Raw genomic sequence first — 16,574 nt, forward strand, 5'->3', positions numbered from 1 at the left:
TTGATTTATTTTGTTTTAGTTTTGATGAAACCAAATTGGGCAGTCAGAAAAATAAATGCATCCAGACCTTGGGGTGGGGACGTGTAGCTCAGCAGTAAAGTATGTGCTTAGCATGTGCAAGGCCCTGAGTTCCGTCCCCAGCAACACATGAACCAAAAGTAAAATAATAAACCAGCGGATCCACATCCATGTAAAATGGATTTGTGGTGGCCAGGGCCCACGGGGAGGAAATGGGTAATAACTGATGGGTATGGGGTTTCTTTTGGGGGTAATGAAAATGTTCTGGAATTGCAATGGCTGTGCCTAAAGGATCTGACCTTTAGCACAACTGGAGAGGAGGAAAAGTTTATTTGAAGGCTCTCGGTTTCAGAGTTCTTAGTCCATAGAAGCCTGGCTCCGCCAGCTCTTTGGGGTTCAAGGGGAGGCTGACCATCATGGTGGAAGAGTGTGGCCGAGGGAAGCAGCTCACATCATGATCAGAGAGCAGAGGAGACTCCACTTGCCAGATACAAATATATACCCCAAAGCCACGCCCCAGTTCCCACCTCCTGCAGCCACTCCCTGCCACTGCAGGGATTGACTGATGAGGTTAAAGCTGCAACCCAATCATTTCTCCTCCAAACCTTCTTGCATTGTCTCACGTGGGAGCACTCGGGGGTCACCACACCTAAACCCTGACCCACAGTGATGTGGTGAATGTTCTAAAGCATCACGGAATTGCACACTTCCTCAGGGTGAACTGTGCCACTGTGAACTCTACCTGAGATGCAGACGTGTTGCTCCAGGGTTTGGAGCAGGGCCTGGGGGCCACCAGCAGCAGGTAGCAGGGGGGCTCTCCTCTGAACACACGCCTGCGTTCAGAGCCCTTACAGAGGGCCCGAGCACTGCAATGTCACCTTGGTTTGTCACAGAGGCTCCTCTGTTCTATTATGCCCCTAGGTCGCACTGCTTAGCACCTTCTCCATCATAAACACTAACACGAAACATTTCTTGGTGAGCTCAAATATCATGAAAATGCCAACGACCAGATTTCTAGATTATTGTTAATATAATGCTATAAAAATTTCAAAAATTTTCCTGGAGAACTTGTGTTCCCTGGAGAAGATGTTTGCCTCACCTGCTCTGGGAGGCCCCCGAAAGGACGCGGTACACACAGGCCATAGGCATGAATGGACGCTCAGGCCCTCTGTGTGCTCCAGTTAGTCCAGGAGTGGGGGCAGAGCCAGTCTGGGTCTGTGCTATAGCATGAGCTTTGGGGACAGTTCAGAGATCTCCTGCAGGATGTGGGGATGGGGCTGGGTCGGGGGCAGGGGGGAGGCACGTTTTCCCCAGATGCCTCTCCTGCCTCCCTGCAGACGAGGCTGCATTAGCAGTCAGCCCCTCTACCCTCCAGAAATCTAGGACCTTGATCCCCACAGGTGGGGAACAGTCCATGTGGCTGAGCTGTTCTCATGGGACCAGGCGAAGGGTGGGAACATTCTGGGATCCTGGAGCAGGGCGACCTTAGGGATGAGATCTATTTGTGTCACGCATTTATGTGTGTAGGTCCATGGTGGCCCTCAGTAGGTACACGAGTGAGAAGAGGTACGTGTGCGTGTGTGTGTGTGCGCATGCATGCCCATGGCCTGCAGGGCGTGTGCTCTCTGCAGAAGCCCGGGACAGGTAGCAGCCTCTGCACTGAAGGTCAAGGCTCTGTCCAAACTTGAACCCTCTTTCTTCCATTATCTTATGTGAGCCTCACGACAGTCTAGGAAGGCAACTGTGACCCCATTTTTACAGTTGAGGAAATAGGCTCAGAAAGGTCAGGTAGCGGCTGGTGGTGACAAGAAGCTCGGGGCAGAGCTGGGTCTGGGTGGTGGAGTCACGCTGGCCCAACCTCACCCCTGGAATGAGGAATTACGGCCAGGTAACCGTGATAGTGGCCATGAGCTGCAGGAGTGGCCGAGGGCAGTGGGGAACGCGGGCTGAACCTGGCCTGAGGTGCTGCCCAGCACTAGGGCAGGCAGTCTGAGGGCAGAGGGACTGGGCAGCCGTGGAAGAGGCCCTGGAGGGAAGGAGGTGAGGGGCAGCTCCCAGGAAGGGGAGACTCTGCTCCCCTCCCCCTTCCCTATGGTTGCTGCCTCCCCTCCAGCCAGGGCAGACCCCCGCCCCAGGGAGCCTCAGATCCCCTGTGTGGATTGTAGTAGCCTGGCCCTTAGGGTGTCAGCAAGGGGTCACCTGAAGAGCTAGCAGAGTGACCGGCTCCTGGTTAGCTCTGTGGTTGCAACTACCCTCTTATGATTTTTATTATTATTTTTTGGTACTGGGGACTGAACCCCGGGGTACTTAACTCTGATCCACACCCCAGCCCTATTTTGTATTTTATTTAGAGACAGGGTCTCACTGAGTTGCTTAGTGCCTTGCTAAGTTGCTGAGGCTGGCTTTGAACTCGAGATCCCCCTGCCTCAGGCTTGGGAGCCGCTGGGACCTGTGCCACCGTGCCCGGCTTGATCATCCTCGTTTTAATCTAGATGATGGGGCTCTGAAGGGCCTCCCATCTGGACACCCCAGGGCGCCAATCCTTTGCTCCCCTCTCACTCTTCGGCTAAGGGGCTGGGGTCCCATGTTTCTACCCTTCCCCTACCTTGGTTGCTTCTAGGGTGGCCAAGGGAACACCCACGGGCCTTGGCTGGGCCTCTGCTGGGGCACGGCTCCACCCACCTGCCACTCAGCCTCTTTAGTAACAAGTTCCTCACTGACTGGGACACATAGGGATAGAAATTCATGGATATTCTCAAACCTCCTGCTCCCTGTGGCCCTGGGCTGGGCGGGAGCTGGCGCTGTGCCGTCAGGCTGCTGGGTGGGGCGAGGCGTCTGTGATAACCCACGGCCTGTGAAGCCCCCAGTGCCTGGGCACATGCCTCCTCTGCCAGGGCTCCTGCACCTGTGAACCCCTTCCCTGCCCAGCAGCCCCACAGGGGGTGGGGTATGCTAGTATCCGCCTGGGATGGCAGCCCGTGGACTGGGGACGATCACCAGTCCCATCTCACAGGTGGAGAGGCGGAGGCAGCATCCGGACGTGCTGCATGACTTCCCCCTGGTCGGTCTGGCTCCAGAACCTGGGCCCAGCCTCTGCTCTGCTGCAGAAGCTTCAGAGAGGGCCACGTCCCTGAGCCGGGCTATCTGAGGAGGGGGTTATGCTGGGCCTTGGTGGTGGGCAGAGGTGAGTTAGTCAGGAAGCAGGGAAGGCAGCGAAGGGGAGCCATGGTGCAGCAGGGTCCAGAGGCAGGGACAGTGCGTGCAGGGGGCACTGTGTTGACCTGTGTACAGAGGGCTCAGGTGGGAGGCGGGGCAGCTGGACAGGAGCCCCGAGGGCCCCATGGCAAGGCCTTGACTGGCATATGCACTGGCCCCGTAGCAGGGGATAGAAATCTGTGTGACCCTCTCCCCCGGCCAGTGGTGAAGAACCAGGTCACGGGCAGCTTCATCCTCAACCCCAAGGGCAAGGAGGCCACAGGCCGGACCTTCACCGCGCTGGGCCTGGAGTGGGAGCACACGGTGGAGGACGCCAAAGACAGCCTCAAGACCAGTGGGCCTCTGCCCGAAGCCATTGCTGTCCTGGTGAGCCCCACTCCCTGAGGTGGCCCCTGCCCGCTCCTTGTACCCCCTCACCGTCTCCACTCCACCAGTCCCGAGGAAAGAGCCCACTCCTGTGTCTGCAGGAAGCCACCGCACCCTCTGTTCTGGAGACAGCTCCTCATTTGTGCTTAAAAGCTGTCAGGGTGAGCGGGGCCCAGTGGGATATCCCTGTAATCCCAGCTTCTCAGGAGGCTGAGGCAGGAGGATCCAAAGTAAAGACCAGCCTCCACCTCTAACTCTCAAAATAAAAGATAAAAAGAGCGAGGGTTTAGTGGAGTGGGAGAGCACGTACGTGAATATACTCACACACAAGCTGGCAGGATGACAAGTGAGGCGGGAAAAGGAAATGGTTGTCCCCTCAATGTCACACCCCAGGAGGTCACACGCAGGAAGTCTGTTTTTTATAGCGGCATTGGAAAGGGTTCTGGTCAGAGGCGTGTGGTGAGGGCAGGGCTGGCTCCCAGGTCACCTGGCTTCATTGAGGGTCAGTGTGCACACGGCATGGTCAGTACGTGAGTCCTGACATCGCTTTCTCAGGACTTGAAGGCAGCTGACCAGGGGGTGCTATGTGGCAGTGCTGGCCTCCTAAAAAGGGGACATGGGGGCTGGGGCTGTGGCTCAGTGGTAGAGCGCTCGCCTAACATGCATGAGGCACTGGGTTCCATCCTCAGCACCACATAAATGTAAAATAAAGATATTGTGTCCACCTAAAAAAAAAATCTAAAAAATAAATATTAAAAAAAGGGGGGACATGGCCATTGTCCTGGAGGGGGCCCATCTCTGCCCACACATCCTTCCTGGGCCTGGCCAGGGCTTGTGGACCAGGCATTGTTAGGCCAGCAGATTGGCCCACAAGACCTCTGACCACGTGCCCTTGGGTTTCGGGGAGAAACCTTGGGTGGCGGGGAGACCCTGGGTGGGCTTCTTCCTGTGCGGCCCCCTCCTGTCGGGGAAGCCTGGAGGGCAGGCTCGGCCCGTGTCGGTGTCGGCATGGAGATTCCACCCAACACAGTACTTTTCTATTTGTTTTTATGGACCAGCCATTGATCCAGGCCAGCTGGTTTTCAAGGGCACAAAGGCTGTTCAAGGAGAAAAAAAAATAGTCTCTTCAACAAATGGTGGTGAGACCACTGGACATTCACATGCTGAAGGACAGAGTTGTACCTCCACCTCACCCCTCGGGCAGCTATTAGCTCAAAATAGATCCAAATAGATCAAAGACCGAAATGTGAGGCCGAAACCAGACAGCTCTGAGAAGAAAGCAGAGGGGTAAATCTCCATGACCTTGGGTCCTCCTCGACGTCAAAAGCATAAACCACAAAAGAAGACCTAGATGAATTAGACTTCATCAAAATTAAACGCTTATAGTTTATAGCTGGGCGCAGTGGTGCACGCCTGTAATCCCTGTGGCTAGGGAGGCTGAGACAGGAGGACTGAGAGTTCAAAGCCAGCCTCAGCAATGGCGAGGCCCTAAGCAACTCAGCGAGACCCTGTCTCTAAATAAAATACAAAATAGGGCTGGGGATGTGGCTCAGAGGTCGAATGCCCCTGAGTTCAATCCCCAGTACCTACTCCCTCCAAAAAATTAAACACTATGTGCATCAAAGAGCCCTGTCAAGAAAGGAAAAGACCAGCCACGAGATGGGAGAAAGCATTTGCAATCCATTATTTGATAAGGACTTGGTATCGGCTGGCCATCTTCTGGGGTCAGCCAGGGAGCAGGTCCTCCCACTAGAACCCAGGGAGGGAAAAGCACGCAGAGCCCAGCATGGGCTGCTCTAGGGCCTGACACACAGTAGGTGCTTAATTTGGGGGCAGAAGTTTGTCACTTGGCTGCTGGTGTGAATCCTGCCCGTCTGCCGGTCCCAGAGCTGACCCCTCCCAATCCTGACCCTGTCCTTCTCTTTGGCCCCTTCACCCCCTCTACCAGCCCTGCCTCTCTCTCTGGTTCTGTGCCACCTCCTCCTTCTCGTCTCCCTTTAGGTACTGCCCCCCACTGAGGGTGGCCCCCGCGGCAGCCTGGCCTATAAGTATGTCATCCACGAGGACCTGCTGCCGCTCATCGGGAGCAACAACGTCCTTCTAGAGGAGACGGACACCTATGAGTGGGCGCTCAAGAGCTGGGCACCCTGCACCAAAGCCTGCGGAGGAGGTACCAGCCCCTGACCCTCCAGCTCCTTGTGGGGAGGCAGAGTGTGGGGGTGATGTTTCCACTGGACGTTTGACGCGTCCCTTCTCATGCTTCAGTTTCTCTTTAAAGATCTCCAGTGTGTGGAAACGTTCTGGGCAGGGCTTTGGGGCAGAGACCAGGGGCTGCTGGTGCAGTCTGCAGGCCGGGGACCCTGCCCGTAAGAGCTTCCCCTCAGCGGGACAGGTGGCATCCAAAGCCACTTCACCAGCAGCCCTTCTTGGGAGCATGGGAGACCCATCAAGGAGGGTATTTTGCAGAAAGCAGCTCAGGCCGGAGGGGCTGTGGGGCCCAGAGGGAGGTAGGAGGAGTCTCCAGCATCTCCAGAAGGTCCCCTCCTGAGGACTCGGGCAGGCCAGTGGGAACCTGGAGCAGACTCACAGCAGCCTGCCTTCCACAGGCATCCAGTTCACCAAATATGGATGCCGGCGAAGACGCGATCACCACACGGTGCAGAGACACCTGTGTGACCTCAGGAAGCGACCCAAGCCCATCCGCAGGCGCTGCAACCAGCACCCGTGCTCCCAGCCTGTGTGAGTGCTCAGGGACGCTGGGAGCCTGGCCCTGCACTGCCTCCTGGGGACAGCCTGTGGCCAGGTCTCCCAGGGAGAGAGCAGCCCGTGCAGCAGGTTCTGCCCCTCGGTCCTGGCCATGCACTCTGGGCTTTCAGAATCACTGACTTCCCCTCAGTGACAAGTTTTCAGTGCCTCCAGGCCCCTGGCTCTGGTCACGGTGGTGTCCACCATCTCCTCAGTCTGGTCATCAGGAGTTCAGGGACACCTGCCAGCCCCAACATGGCCTAGCCTGATTAAGATTCCCTAGCCTGAGGGCACAGGCCCTTCTGAGCACAAGGTCATGCTCTTGGGGTTATTTGGAAGGACCTTCAGGGGGAGGTTAGTGCAGTGGTTTTTGGAGGACTCAGGCTCAGACCTCGGATCCAGCCTCAGGACCTCCTCAGCTCCACCTCGCGTCCCTTGTGCCCCCACCCAGAGCCAAGGGCAGCTGCCCATAGGGAGGTACAGAGGGCCTTGTCCATCATTCTCCTCTATCCCCCCCACCCGGGACGACTGGGGCAGGGTGGGGGTGCTGGCCGAGGCTCCACACTAGAGCCACTCCTGTGCCCTTGGGCTGGACATGCCATCAGGGGCCAGGGCAGGAGCTGGGTGGCTGGCACTAGAGTCTGCTGTGGCTGTCCTGTGCCAGGGATAGCCTCATCACCAGCCCCTGTGCTTCTCTTCCACTTGTCCCTTTACACTGTCACTCAGACCACTGTCCCACAAATGTGGTGCTCACAGGGCCTGCATGCAGGGTGAACCGACCTGGGGTCCTGGGTGGGCTGTCCCCTCCCCCCAAATCTTGAGTCTTTTTTTTTTTTAAAGAAAGGGGTTAACTTTGAATATGTGCTTTAAAGAGCTCTAGTTGACTAAAAGAGACCTCAGGAAACCCAGGGGAGTAGGTGTCGGGCAGCCCTCCCCCGTCCCCACCCAGCGGTTTGGCTTTTGTCTGTCTCCTCCGATGATGGCCATGGCCGCTTGAGATGCTGGTGGAAGTTGCTTTGCTGCTCTGAGATGTTTGCAGACCACCCGTGGAGCTGCGGGTGCTGCCCCCCTGAGGGTGGTGGTGACCGTACTACACACTTGCTCTTGTGTGGAAGTATGTCTTTGGTCTGTTTTGAGCACCACTCTGTCTCAGGACCCAGAATGGTGCCTCGAATATTTATGGGATATTGAAATATCCTGACGTAAAGATGGTGTGTTCCTGAGGCTTAGTGGCCTTAACAGCTGACCCCAGGACATGCGGGGTGCAGAATTTAAATATGCCTCTTTCTGGTTTTGCCAATGAGGAGACAGAGCGGTGGAGAATAGTGGCCTCCCTGAGGTCACCCAGCCAGGCAGCTGCAGAGCAGGTGGAGGGTCATTTGAAGCTCAAACCCACCCTGCACCCCTTCTGTGTGGCCTTCTTGGGGTGGGAGGTGACACCTGGAGGGAAGCATTCCCTTGGTCCTCTTCCCTCCGCCTCTTGCCCCCTCTCAGGTGGGTGACCGACGAGTGGAGTACCTGCAGCCGGAGCTGCGGGAAGCTGGGGGTGCAGACCCGGGAGGTGCACTGCTTTCTGCCCCTCTCCAATGGCACTCGCAAAGCCCTGCCAGCCAAGGTGTGCCCTGGTGACCGTCCCGAGGCCCGGAGGCCCTGCCTTCGCGTGCCCTGCCCAGCCCAGTGGCGGACAGGAGCCTGGTCCCAGGTGAGTTGGCCTCAGGAGGCTGGCCATGCTTGGGAAGGGGGGAGCCAGAGTGGAGAGGCTCCTAGGGCCTTCCTGGGGCTCCCTGGAGGCAGAGAGCTTCTGTCTGCCCCTCTCCTGGCATCTGATGCTGTTTTTCTCAAAACAAAATGGAACAGCTCCCACACACAGGGACACGGCTCTGTGTGGGACGTGTCCCTTTCCTTTAAGGCTCACACAGCATCAGGAGGCACAGGTCCGTGTCCCCAAGTCCCAGATGAGCAAATGAATGCATATTCTTACATGCAGAGTGCCAACTGCATGCTAGGCATCGTACAAGGAATGCCGGGAACAGAGCACCAGGCAAGATCCTCGCTCTCCTGGAGCTCACCGTCCAGATGGGGGACAGAGTAGACAAAGGTCGAGAGTACAGATCCAGGTGGAGCTGTGCAGGGTGACAGGGAATGTGACCCAGGACAAGGACAGAGGGTGGTCAGGGAGGGCCTACGTGAAAGAGTATTAACCGGGTCTTCTTAAAGAGTCCAATCCCACCAGGCATGGCTGTGCACACCTGTAATCCTAGAAGCTCAGGAGGCTGAGGCAGGAGGATGGCAAGTTCAGAGGCAGCCTCAGTAACTTAGCAAAACCCTAAGCAATTCAGCAAGACCCTGTCTCTAAGTAAAATATAGAAAGGGCTGAGAATATAGCACAGTGGTTAAGCCCCCTAGTTTCAATCCCCGGTACCAAAAGAAAAAGAGAGTCCAACCCCCCCACCCAGGGCTGGGGAGCAGCTCAGTGGAAGAGTACTTGCCCAGCATGTAAGGGCCTCTGAGCGCCAGCCCCAGTACCAATACAAATAAAAAGCAAAAGTAAATAAAAGACAAAAATCCCTACTCGTGCAGATTTTATAGTTATCTCCATAACATATAGCTTCATTCATTTTGATATAAAATAAAGATTGCTAGTCCTCCAAGGCCCCAGAGAGAAAACGGATGGTGATCCTGGTAAACACGCAGGTCTGGAGGCTGCTCTTGGTCATTATTCATCCTGGGGGGAGGAGCCACGCTCGTCCCGTGGTTGTCTGTGGCCCCGGGACCCTTGTGCCTCACCCAGTGGTCACATGCTCCAGGATGAGAAGCAAGCTCTGCAAGCTCTCCCATGCCCTGCTCTAGGAGGATGTGGTCAGTGCCTAAAATGTGACCTGATTGGGCAGCCTTGTTCCCTGGGGGCCTGCCTCTCCACCCCGGAACTCTCCCCACCCCGTGACCCATTTATCAGAGTAGGAAGTGTGTCCGACCCAGAGGTGGCGTGTGTGACAGCCCGAGCCCCTGATACCCGTTACCTCTGCTCCTGGCACTCATGCCTGCGGGGAAGGAGACATTGGGCAGACCTCTGCAAGTGGGGTAAACTGAGTCACAAGATCATGGCATGTCAGAGCTAGAAGGGGCCAGAGAGGCCCTGTCCCTTAGGTCTCTTGATTGACAGAGTTGGGGACTGAACTAATGAGGCTGCTAGTTAAGGCTCCTACGTGTCCTTAACAAGGTGCCATCGAGTGAATCATCCTGCCTGGGTCACACCATGGGGTGGGCCGCAGGGGAGCTTGCTAGGGGGATATGCAAAATATTTAAGAACCCAGGCACAGGGCTGGGGCTGGGCCTCAGGAGTGGAGCGCTTTCCTGGCCCGTGTGAGGCCCTGGGTTCGATCCTCAGCACCACATAAAAATAAATAAATAAAATAAAGGTGTTGTGTCCAACTACAACTAAAAATATTAAAAAAGAAGAAGGAGGCAGTGGAGGAGGAGGAGGAGGAGGAGGAGGAGGAGGAGGAGGAGGAGGAGGAGGAGGAGGAGGAGGAGGAGCATAGACCAGGCTCAATGGACACAGGTGGTAGTAGCTGGAAGGGGGTCCCAGAAGTCCCCTCCTGAGATGAGAATTTACCGTGGAGATTGTGGGAGGGTCTTTGGAGTCCCAAGCTCAGGGCAGTTGCTCTTCATCATTGATTAAGGACAATCTGACAATGGTGTGGTGGCTGGGTGAGGTTCCTTAGAAGCCATCCTTGCAAGTCCCTTTGGTCAGGTGAAGGCATGGCACCCTCCTTTGTACCTTTCTGTCCTTGGGCTTTAGCTGGATTCTGAGCTCACTGGTCCTCCCTCTGTCTCTCCTTCCACCTGTCCTGCCTGGCACTGTCCTGGCCCCCGCCCTTTCCTGGCAGTGCTCGGCCACCTGCGGAGAGGGCATCCAGCAGCGGCAGGTGGTGTGCCGCACCAACACCAACAGCCTTGGCCAGTGTGAGGGGGACAAGCCAGACACTGTCCAGGTCTGCAGCCTGCCAGCCTGTGGAGGTGAGCCGGGGATGGGGAGGCCTGGCCCAGCAAGGCCTTGACCTTGCACTCAGACCTGCCTTGGATTGTGGCCCTTAGGAATCCCAGATATAGGCTAAGCATCCCTAATCCAAAAATATGAAATCAAAAGTGCTGTAAAATCCAAGATATTTTGAGTGCTGGCATGATGCCACTGTAGAAAAGTCCATATCTGACCTCATGGGGCAAGCTATGGTCAAAACTCAGATGCACAGCTTGGCACGGTGGCACACACCTATAACCCCAGCCACTGAGGAGGCTGAGGCAGGAGGATCAAAAATTCAGGGCCAGCCTCAGCAACTTAGTGAGGCCATAAGCAACTTAGCAAGATCCAGCCTCTAAATAAATGAATGAATGAATAAATAAATAAATAAATTTTTAAAGGGGGTTAAGGATGTGGCTCCATGGTTAGGTGCCCGTGGGTTTAATCCCTGGACCAAACAACAAAAAACAACCAAGTTCAGGGCTGAGGTTGTGGCTTGGTGGTAGAGTGCTCGCCTAGCATGTGCGAGGCCCTGGGTTCGATCCTCAGCATCAAGTAGAAATAAATAAATAAAATAAAGATAAAAACCAAACAAACAAAACAACCAAGTTTGAGGCCAGCCTGGGAAACTTGGTGAGACCCTGTCTCAAATAAAAGTTAAAAGGGCTGGGGAGCTGTGGATGTAGCTCAGTGACGGAGTACCTGGGCTCAATCCTCGGTGCTGCAAAAATAAAACATACATACAAATAAAAAATTCCTATGTAGAACATAGCATCCTCAAGGGGAATGTGATACACAAACTTTCGTTCCCCAAATTATCTTTAAAATATCGTGTACAGTTACCCTCTCACCATGTGTACAAGGAGCAAATGAATCTCGTGTTTAGACTTATGTCTTCACCAATATATTTCATTATGTGCATGAAAATATTGAAAAATCTGAAATCATCTACACTGTGAACTATTTCTGGTCTCGAGCATTTTGGATAAGGGGTGCTCACCTGTACTAGAGCTGCTTCTCCTTGCTCCCAGGAAATCTCCAGAACTCCACAGTGAAGGCCCAGGAGCCTGTGACTCCAGAGGGGCAGTGGGTACCACAGTCAGGGCCGTCGCCTGCCACGAACAAGATAGCATCAGGTCAGTGACTGAACGGACTCCTTCCTCCCTCCCCAAACCTTTCAGGGGGCCCAGGCATCTAAGCATGGGCCATGCATGTAGCAAAGCTGACCCAGCCTGACATCTGTCTGTGTGACCTCAGCTTCTTGAGCCTCCACGTCTGCAGCTGGGAAATGGGATGGTCCTGTACTGGTCCATAACCTCCTATCTGGGATTCCAAAATGCTTAGGAACAGCTGGGCACACACCTGCAATCCCAGGGGCTCGGGAGGCTGAGGCAGGAGGATGGTGAATTCAAAGCCAGCCCCGGCAACTTAGTGAGTCCCTAAGCAACTCAGTGAGACCTGTCTCTAGATAAAGCACAAAAAATCACTGGGGATGTGGCTCAGTGGTTAAGCGCTCCTGGGTTCAATCCCCAATACAACACACACACAAACAAACTTAGAAAAGTTTTTAACCTAAATTTTGTGCAAACTCCTTTTGTTGCAAAATCAGACTAGACCTAATGAGGTGACTTAGTCTTTTGCTATTGAAGCTTTGCCATATTTGGTTACAAGGTGATATCTATCAGTATGCTGAGGATGTTCTATAATATGAATACCTAGAGGATTAGTTTTCTGACCACCCCCCCTTTGCCCAAGTCCCAATTCTGAATCATCTGGTTCCACGATTTTTGATGAGCAACTATAGGTCACCCCTCGGTAGGGCTCTTGAGAAAATGAAATGAAGGAACGCCCCCACCCAGCTGTTGGCCAACAAATAGGAGTAGCCATTTCTTTCTACTTTATGTCCGGGAGCCTATCAGTTCATCCTCCCATCTCTCCATTCAGTCCTCCATGAATAAAGATTTGCTGAGCACCTGCTATATGGCAGGATTTATGTTTTTTTGCTCCCTTCTTAGGTTTTCTCTCTTTTTCTCTCCCAAGATCCAGGGTCTGACAGAGTGAGTGGCAGAAAGATCAGACCTCAGCTCTTAGAAAGAGGATCAGATAGCTGTGTGACCTTGGGAAATCCCTGAACTTCTCTGTTTCTCTGCTCCTATGCTAAGGCTCAAGCTGGGCAATTTCCTGGGGTTCCTTCCTCTTCCCAAAAGCCAAGAGGAAGGTCCTGGAACTTGGGCGCCATCTAGAGGCTCCTGGGCTTCCGTTTTCTGTGATCTGTTCCCGTAGCCTACCCACCACCCACGGTGTTCTCTGGCCGAAATCAGTAGCCCTCTCTGCTCTTGTCTTCCTATTCCGCCTAGAGACACCTGCCTGGATTAATCACAGAAACATTCGAGATGCCATTTAAAGCAAAGCAAATTAGGATGGGGAGCGCCCCTCCGTGCCAGGTGTTTATTATAATGCAGTGTTGTCATTCACTGGGACGTGGCAGGTGGAGAACCAGGCTTGGGGAATTTAAGGGATTTTCCCCCAAGGTTTCACCGCTGTTAAGTGGCAGAGCCTGGATTTGAGCCTGGATTTGCCTCACTCCAGAGTCAGTGGTAGAGAGCTTAACGACCCAGCTGTCCCGGATGTGGCCAAATGTCCATCTGCTTGTTCCAGGAGTGAGCTCCCTGGACGTTAGCCTGGCCACGCCTGGAGGGGTCGGAGTCCTCTGGGTTGACTGGCAGGTAGGGGTGTGGAGTCCCACTTCCATCCAGAATGGGGCTCTCACGCTCTGCTGCAGGTTGGAAGCGCCTCTGTGCCCAGGTTTTCTGGGAAGGGCGCAGGCACGGCTGTCTGTGAGGCTCCCCTCGATTCTGCTGGACGGCCTGTGATGAATGGCGCTGAGCACGGCTCTCGGGTTCCCCATCAGAGTCCCTGGAGGGTTCTGTTAAAGCATTGCAGGGGCTCAGAGTTCCTGGTGGGCCTGATGGTTTATCTGGCCACCCAGTGCCAGGGGAGGCCCATGCTGTGTGCAGGGGGCACACAGGTTGAGACCACCATTCCAGCCCACCAAGGAGGGCTCTCTCCTCTCTGGGGACCCATGGTGGCCCCTCTAGGAAAAGCCCTGTAGTGAGTCTGGCAGGGTAGGGGCTGGAGGGCAGGCAGGTGTGGGTGAGCGGGAGGTGGGGCCCTGTGGCAGGGTCGCCTGCTGACGGACACGCCCCGGCCTTGGTCCTTGTGCTGTGTATGCAGTGGAGCCCTGCGCAGGGGACAGGTCCATCTTCTGCCACCTGGAAGTGCTCAGTCGCTACTGCACCATCCCTGGCTACCACCGCCTGTGCTGCGAATCCTGCACCAAGAAGGCCTCGGCCCCCGCCACTAGCCCGGACCCCAGCCTGGCCTCGCCTCCACCGTTCTCCACTCCTGGGACCTCCTTACCAGAACCCAAGGCCACTCCGGAGGCTGTGCAGCCCACCAGGGGGCCAGGAGAGTTGGACGGCCATCAGCAAGGCCGACCCACCCAGCTCCCGGGACCACGGGACAGGGGCTCCTCGGTGGCCCAGCTCCACATGGCCTCCCAGACTCTGAGCCCTAGAGCATTTGGGGGCACCTCCCCTACCACTCCTCAGGGACCACCTTGGGGCTGGACCCAGCCACCTGTGCCAGCCTCTGAGGGCCAAGGGCAGCTCAGGGAGGACCCAGGGCATCCAGGCACGGGCCTTCCTGCCACCTCCCCGGTGACATGAGCCATGCCACGCCCCTCCAGCCAGTCGTGTTTACACTCTGTGTGCTGCCCCGTGTCCCCAGCTCAGGACACCCACTGAGGGACAGGGGTGAGCGCAGGCTTCCTTTTTAAGTTATTTGCCTTTTTGTTCTTGTTTGGGGTCATGAGGCTCTTTCCCCCATGTTGGGGGGTGGGATACCTCGGCCAGCCGGGCCCAGACAGGCCTCTCAGGGCCTCCTGCGGTGGCTCCACCAGGACTGAGGGTTGGTAACGGCCTCCCCACAGCCCTGGGCCCAGACAGGACCGAAGCCGTGCTGCTTTCCTAGGGCTGGGGGGCCCCCGTGCAGGCTCTAGAAAGGCAGAGTGGGGCCGAGGGAAGTTGGGGGGCTCCCCGAGGGCAGGCTGAGGAAGGGGCCAGGGTGGGCCTGGTGGGAGGCTCCCTGCTGCAGGGTGGCAGGCGACAAGTGCGTTGGTCTCAGGTCCAGCTCCCCTCGCAGTTCCCCTGGCTGAGGCCAGGACGGAGGCCCCTCACCTTTGCCAACTGGAGAGCAGCACTTGTGGCCACACTCTGTCCCTGCAGATGTCACCTCTATTTATGGTGACTCCAGGTTAGAAATTGGCCTTGCAATTGCAGACCCAGATGTCCAGAGAAGAGGGCCCAGGGCACCCTGACCCCACGTCCTCGTCAGGAGCCTCCAAACTGGTGCTTGATCCCTGGCGAGACCAGGAATGGCGACTTCAGTCCTTACTCCAGGGTTTGGGGGGCCTGGCTTGGGACACGGGGAGATGTGATTTCCTAGGCCGTGTCCCTCAGTCTGCGCCCTCCGTCAGAGCCCACTCCTGCTGGAGTTGGGGTCTCTCCCACCTGACTGGAGCTCGGCCAGAGGCCTGGTGCTCCAAGGGGCTCCCAGGCGGAGAGAGTCCACCCAGCCAGGCTCTGGGGATGACAGACCAGGATGCCAGCCTCTGTCCCATGCGCGGGTGGGGGGACACATTGACCCATGGTGCTCTAGGGCCTCAGTCAGGTCAGCAGCCTCCTGGCCACCTCCAAGGGGCAGGCACCAGTCCTCGGCCCCTTGGCTCTCAGGTTTTCAGGCTGTTCCTGGGGGTCCTCACTCCAAGGTGCTGGAGGGTCTCTCTCAGACCCTTCACAGGTTAGAGGTGCTTGTGGTTCATGCCTTCCCGGGCTGGTGGGAGGGGAGCCCTGGGCCCTGACCTGGGACCTCCTGGAGAACAGAAGCTCCGGGGGGTCCCCTCCATAGACTGCTGGGCACACACGGAACGTTCCTGTGAGAGCCAGCTGGGCCTGGGCTGGGGAGGCGAGCCCCTGGCCTGGGAGGTCAGTCTTTTCAGTGCCGTGTATTTATTAACATTGCTCTTGGTGTTTGGTTTTAACCTTCCCCAAAGTGCTGGTGTGTGTGTGCTTTTTTTCTGGGTTTTGGAGGAAGGAGACAGTGAAGCCAGCTCTCAGGCTGGGCTGTGGCGAGATCTGGGGGTGGAGACAGTCAGGGAGGGGACCTGATGGAGCTGCGCAGCCCTGGGCAAAGCGCCACTCAGAGGGTGGCGATGCCTGGGAGGTGGTTTGGGGTTCCACAGTGAGAAAAGTATTTAAATGGCCAGAGCTTTCCAAACCTGCATGAGGCGGCTTCCTTGAAAGGTGATGCACACTCTTTCCTTAGGAGGGATCCCGGCAGGACTGGATTCCAGGTGGTAGGAAGGAATTCGGTATGTCTTATTGGACAAGGAGGGCTGATGGGGAGCCCGCTATGCAATTTAAAAGTGCCCATCCCACCTCACCCCCGTCCTGTCCGTGTCAGACATCACTAATCAATCACCACACTGTTTCGCTGCACATACACAGCTCCTTTCCTAACACTTCACCCTAACTCTTGATCCAAAGAGTAGAGAGACCCTTGTTCCCAGAGCACATGCTCCTTCTCTTCCCACCTCCAAGGACTGAACATGTGTGTGGACAACCCAGCCCTCATGGCCAAGTGCCATTTACATCCTTCAGAAGACTGCCCCTCCTTGAGAGCTACCTGTTTGCAAATGGCGGCCACATGAGCCTCAGAGAACGCATGTGGTGACCCAGTCACACCCGAAGGGGGCTGACGGAAGGTGCTGGCATAGGGCCCTGAGGCTGCCTCAGGATGGCTGCGGCAGGAAATTCTGTGGGGCTGCTAAGATGGAAAACATGGATCCGGGATGGGAGTGTCCCTTGGCCCAGTACAATTTCTGCCATAAGAGGTCTTATGGGCGGATGGGGGCCTTCTAAGTGCCCCCGTAGCCCAGCTGTAACAGCAGTGCTGGTCCACTGCATGGGCAGGGACAACACATGGAAACCCAATGCTGATGTGTCTCCCCATCTTGTGCCCAAGGCAGACATTGCCAATCCATCACTGCGCTCTTCCCTCCCGAGCCAGATTCCCCTAAGAATCCTTTTTTCCCATAGTGACCACTGATCTTGCTATTGTAGGGACAAGGAGCAGGGGTGGTGGGTCA

The 16,574-nt window shown here is 56.0% G+C and overlaps 1 protein-coding gene across 1 annotated transcript in view; it reads left to right on the plus strand.

Annotated features, from left to right (window-relative positions):
- Nucleotides 1-14,645, plus strand: part of Adamts14 (ADAM metallopeptidase with thrombospondin type 1 motif 14) — a 74,450-nt gene extending 59,805 nt beyond the window's left edge. Inside the window, exons 15-21 of the mRNA XM_077798692.1 lie at nucleotides 3,437-3,600; nucleotides 5,602-5,770; nucleotides 6,207-6,339; nucleotides 7,840-8,047; nucleotides 10,236-10,365; nucleotides 11,398-11,502; nucleotides 13,601-14,645. Coding sequence (XP_077654818.1) covers nucleotides 3,437-3,600; nucleotides 5,602-5,770; nucleotides 6,207-6,339; nucleotides 7,840-8,047; nucleotides 10,236-10,365; nucleotides 11,398-11,502; nucleotides 13,601-14,094 — 1,403 coding nt within the window. The 3' untranslated portion in view covers nucleotides 14,095-14,645. The remainder of the gene's footprint in view (nucleotides 1-3,436; nucleotides 3,601-5,601; nucleotides 5,771-6,206; nucleotides 6,340-7,839; nucleotides 8,048-10,235; nucleotides 10,366-11,397; nucleotides 11,503-13,600) is intronic.
- The last annotated feature ends 1,929 nt before the right edge of the window (nucleotides 14,646-16,574 follow it).

This window comes from Urocitellus parryii, chromosome 5 (assembly GCF_045843805.1).
Source record: "Urocitellus parryii isolate mUroPar1 chromosome 5, mUroPar1.hap1, whole genome shotgun sequence".
NCBI lineage: Eukaryota > Metazoa > Chordata > Mammalia > Rodentia > Sciuridae > Urocitellus > Urocitellus parryii.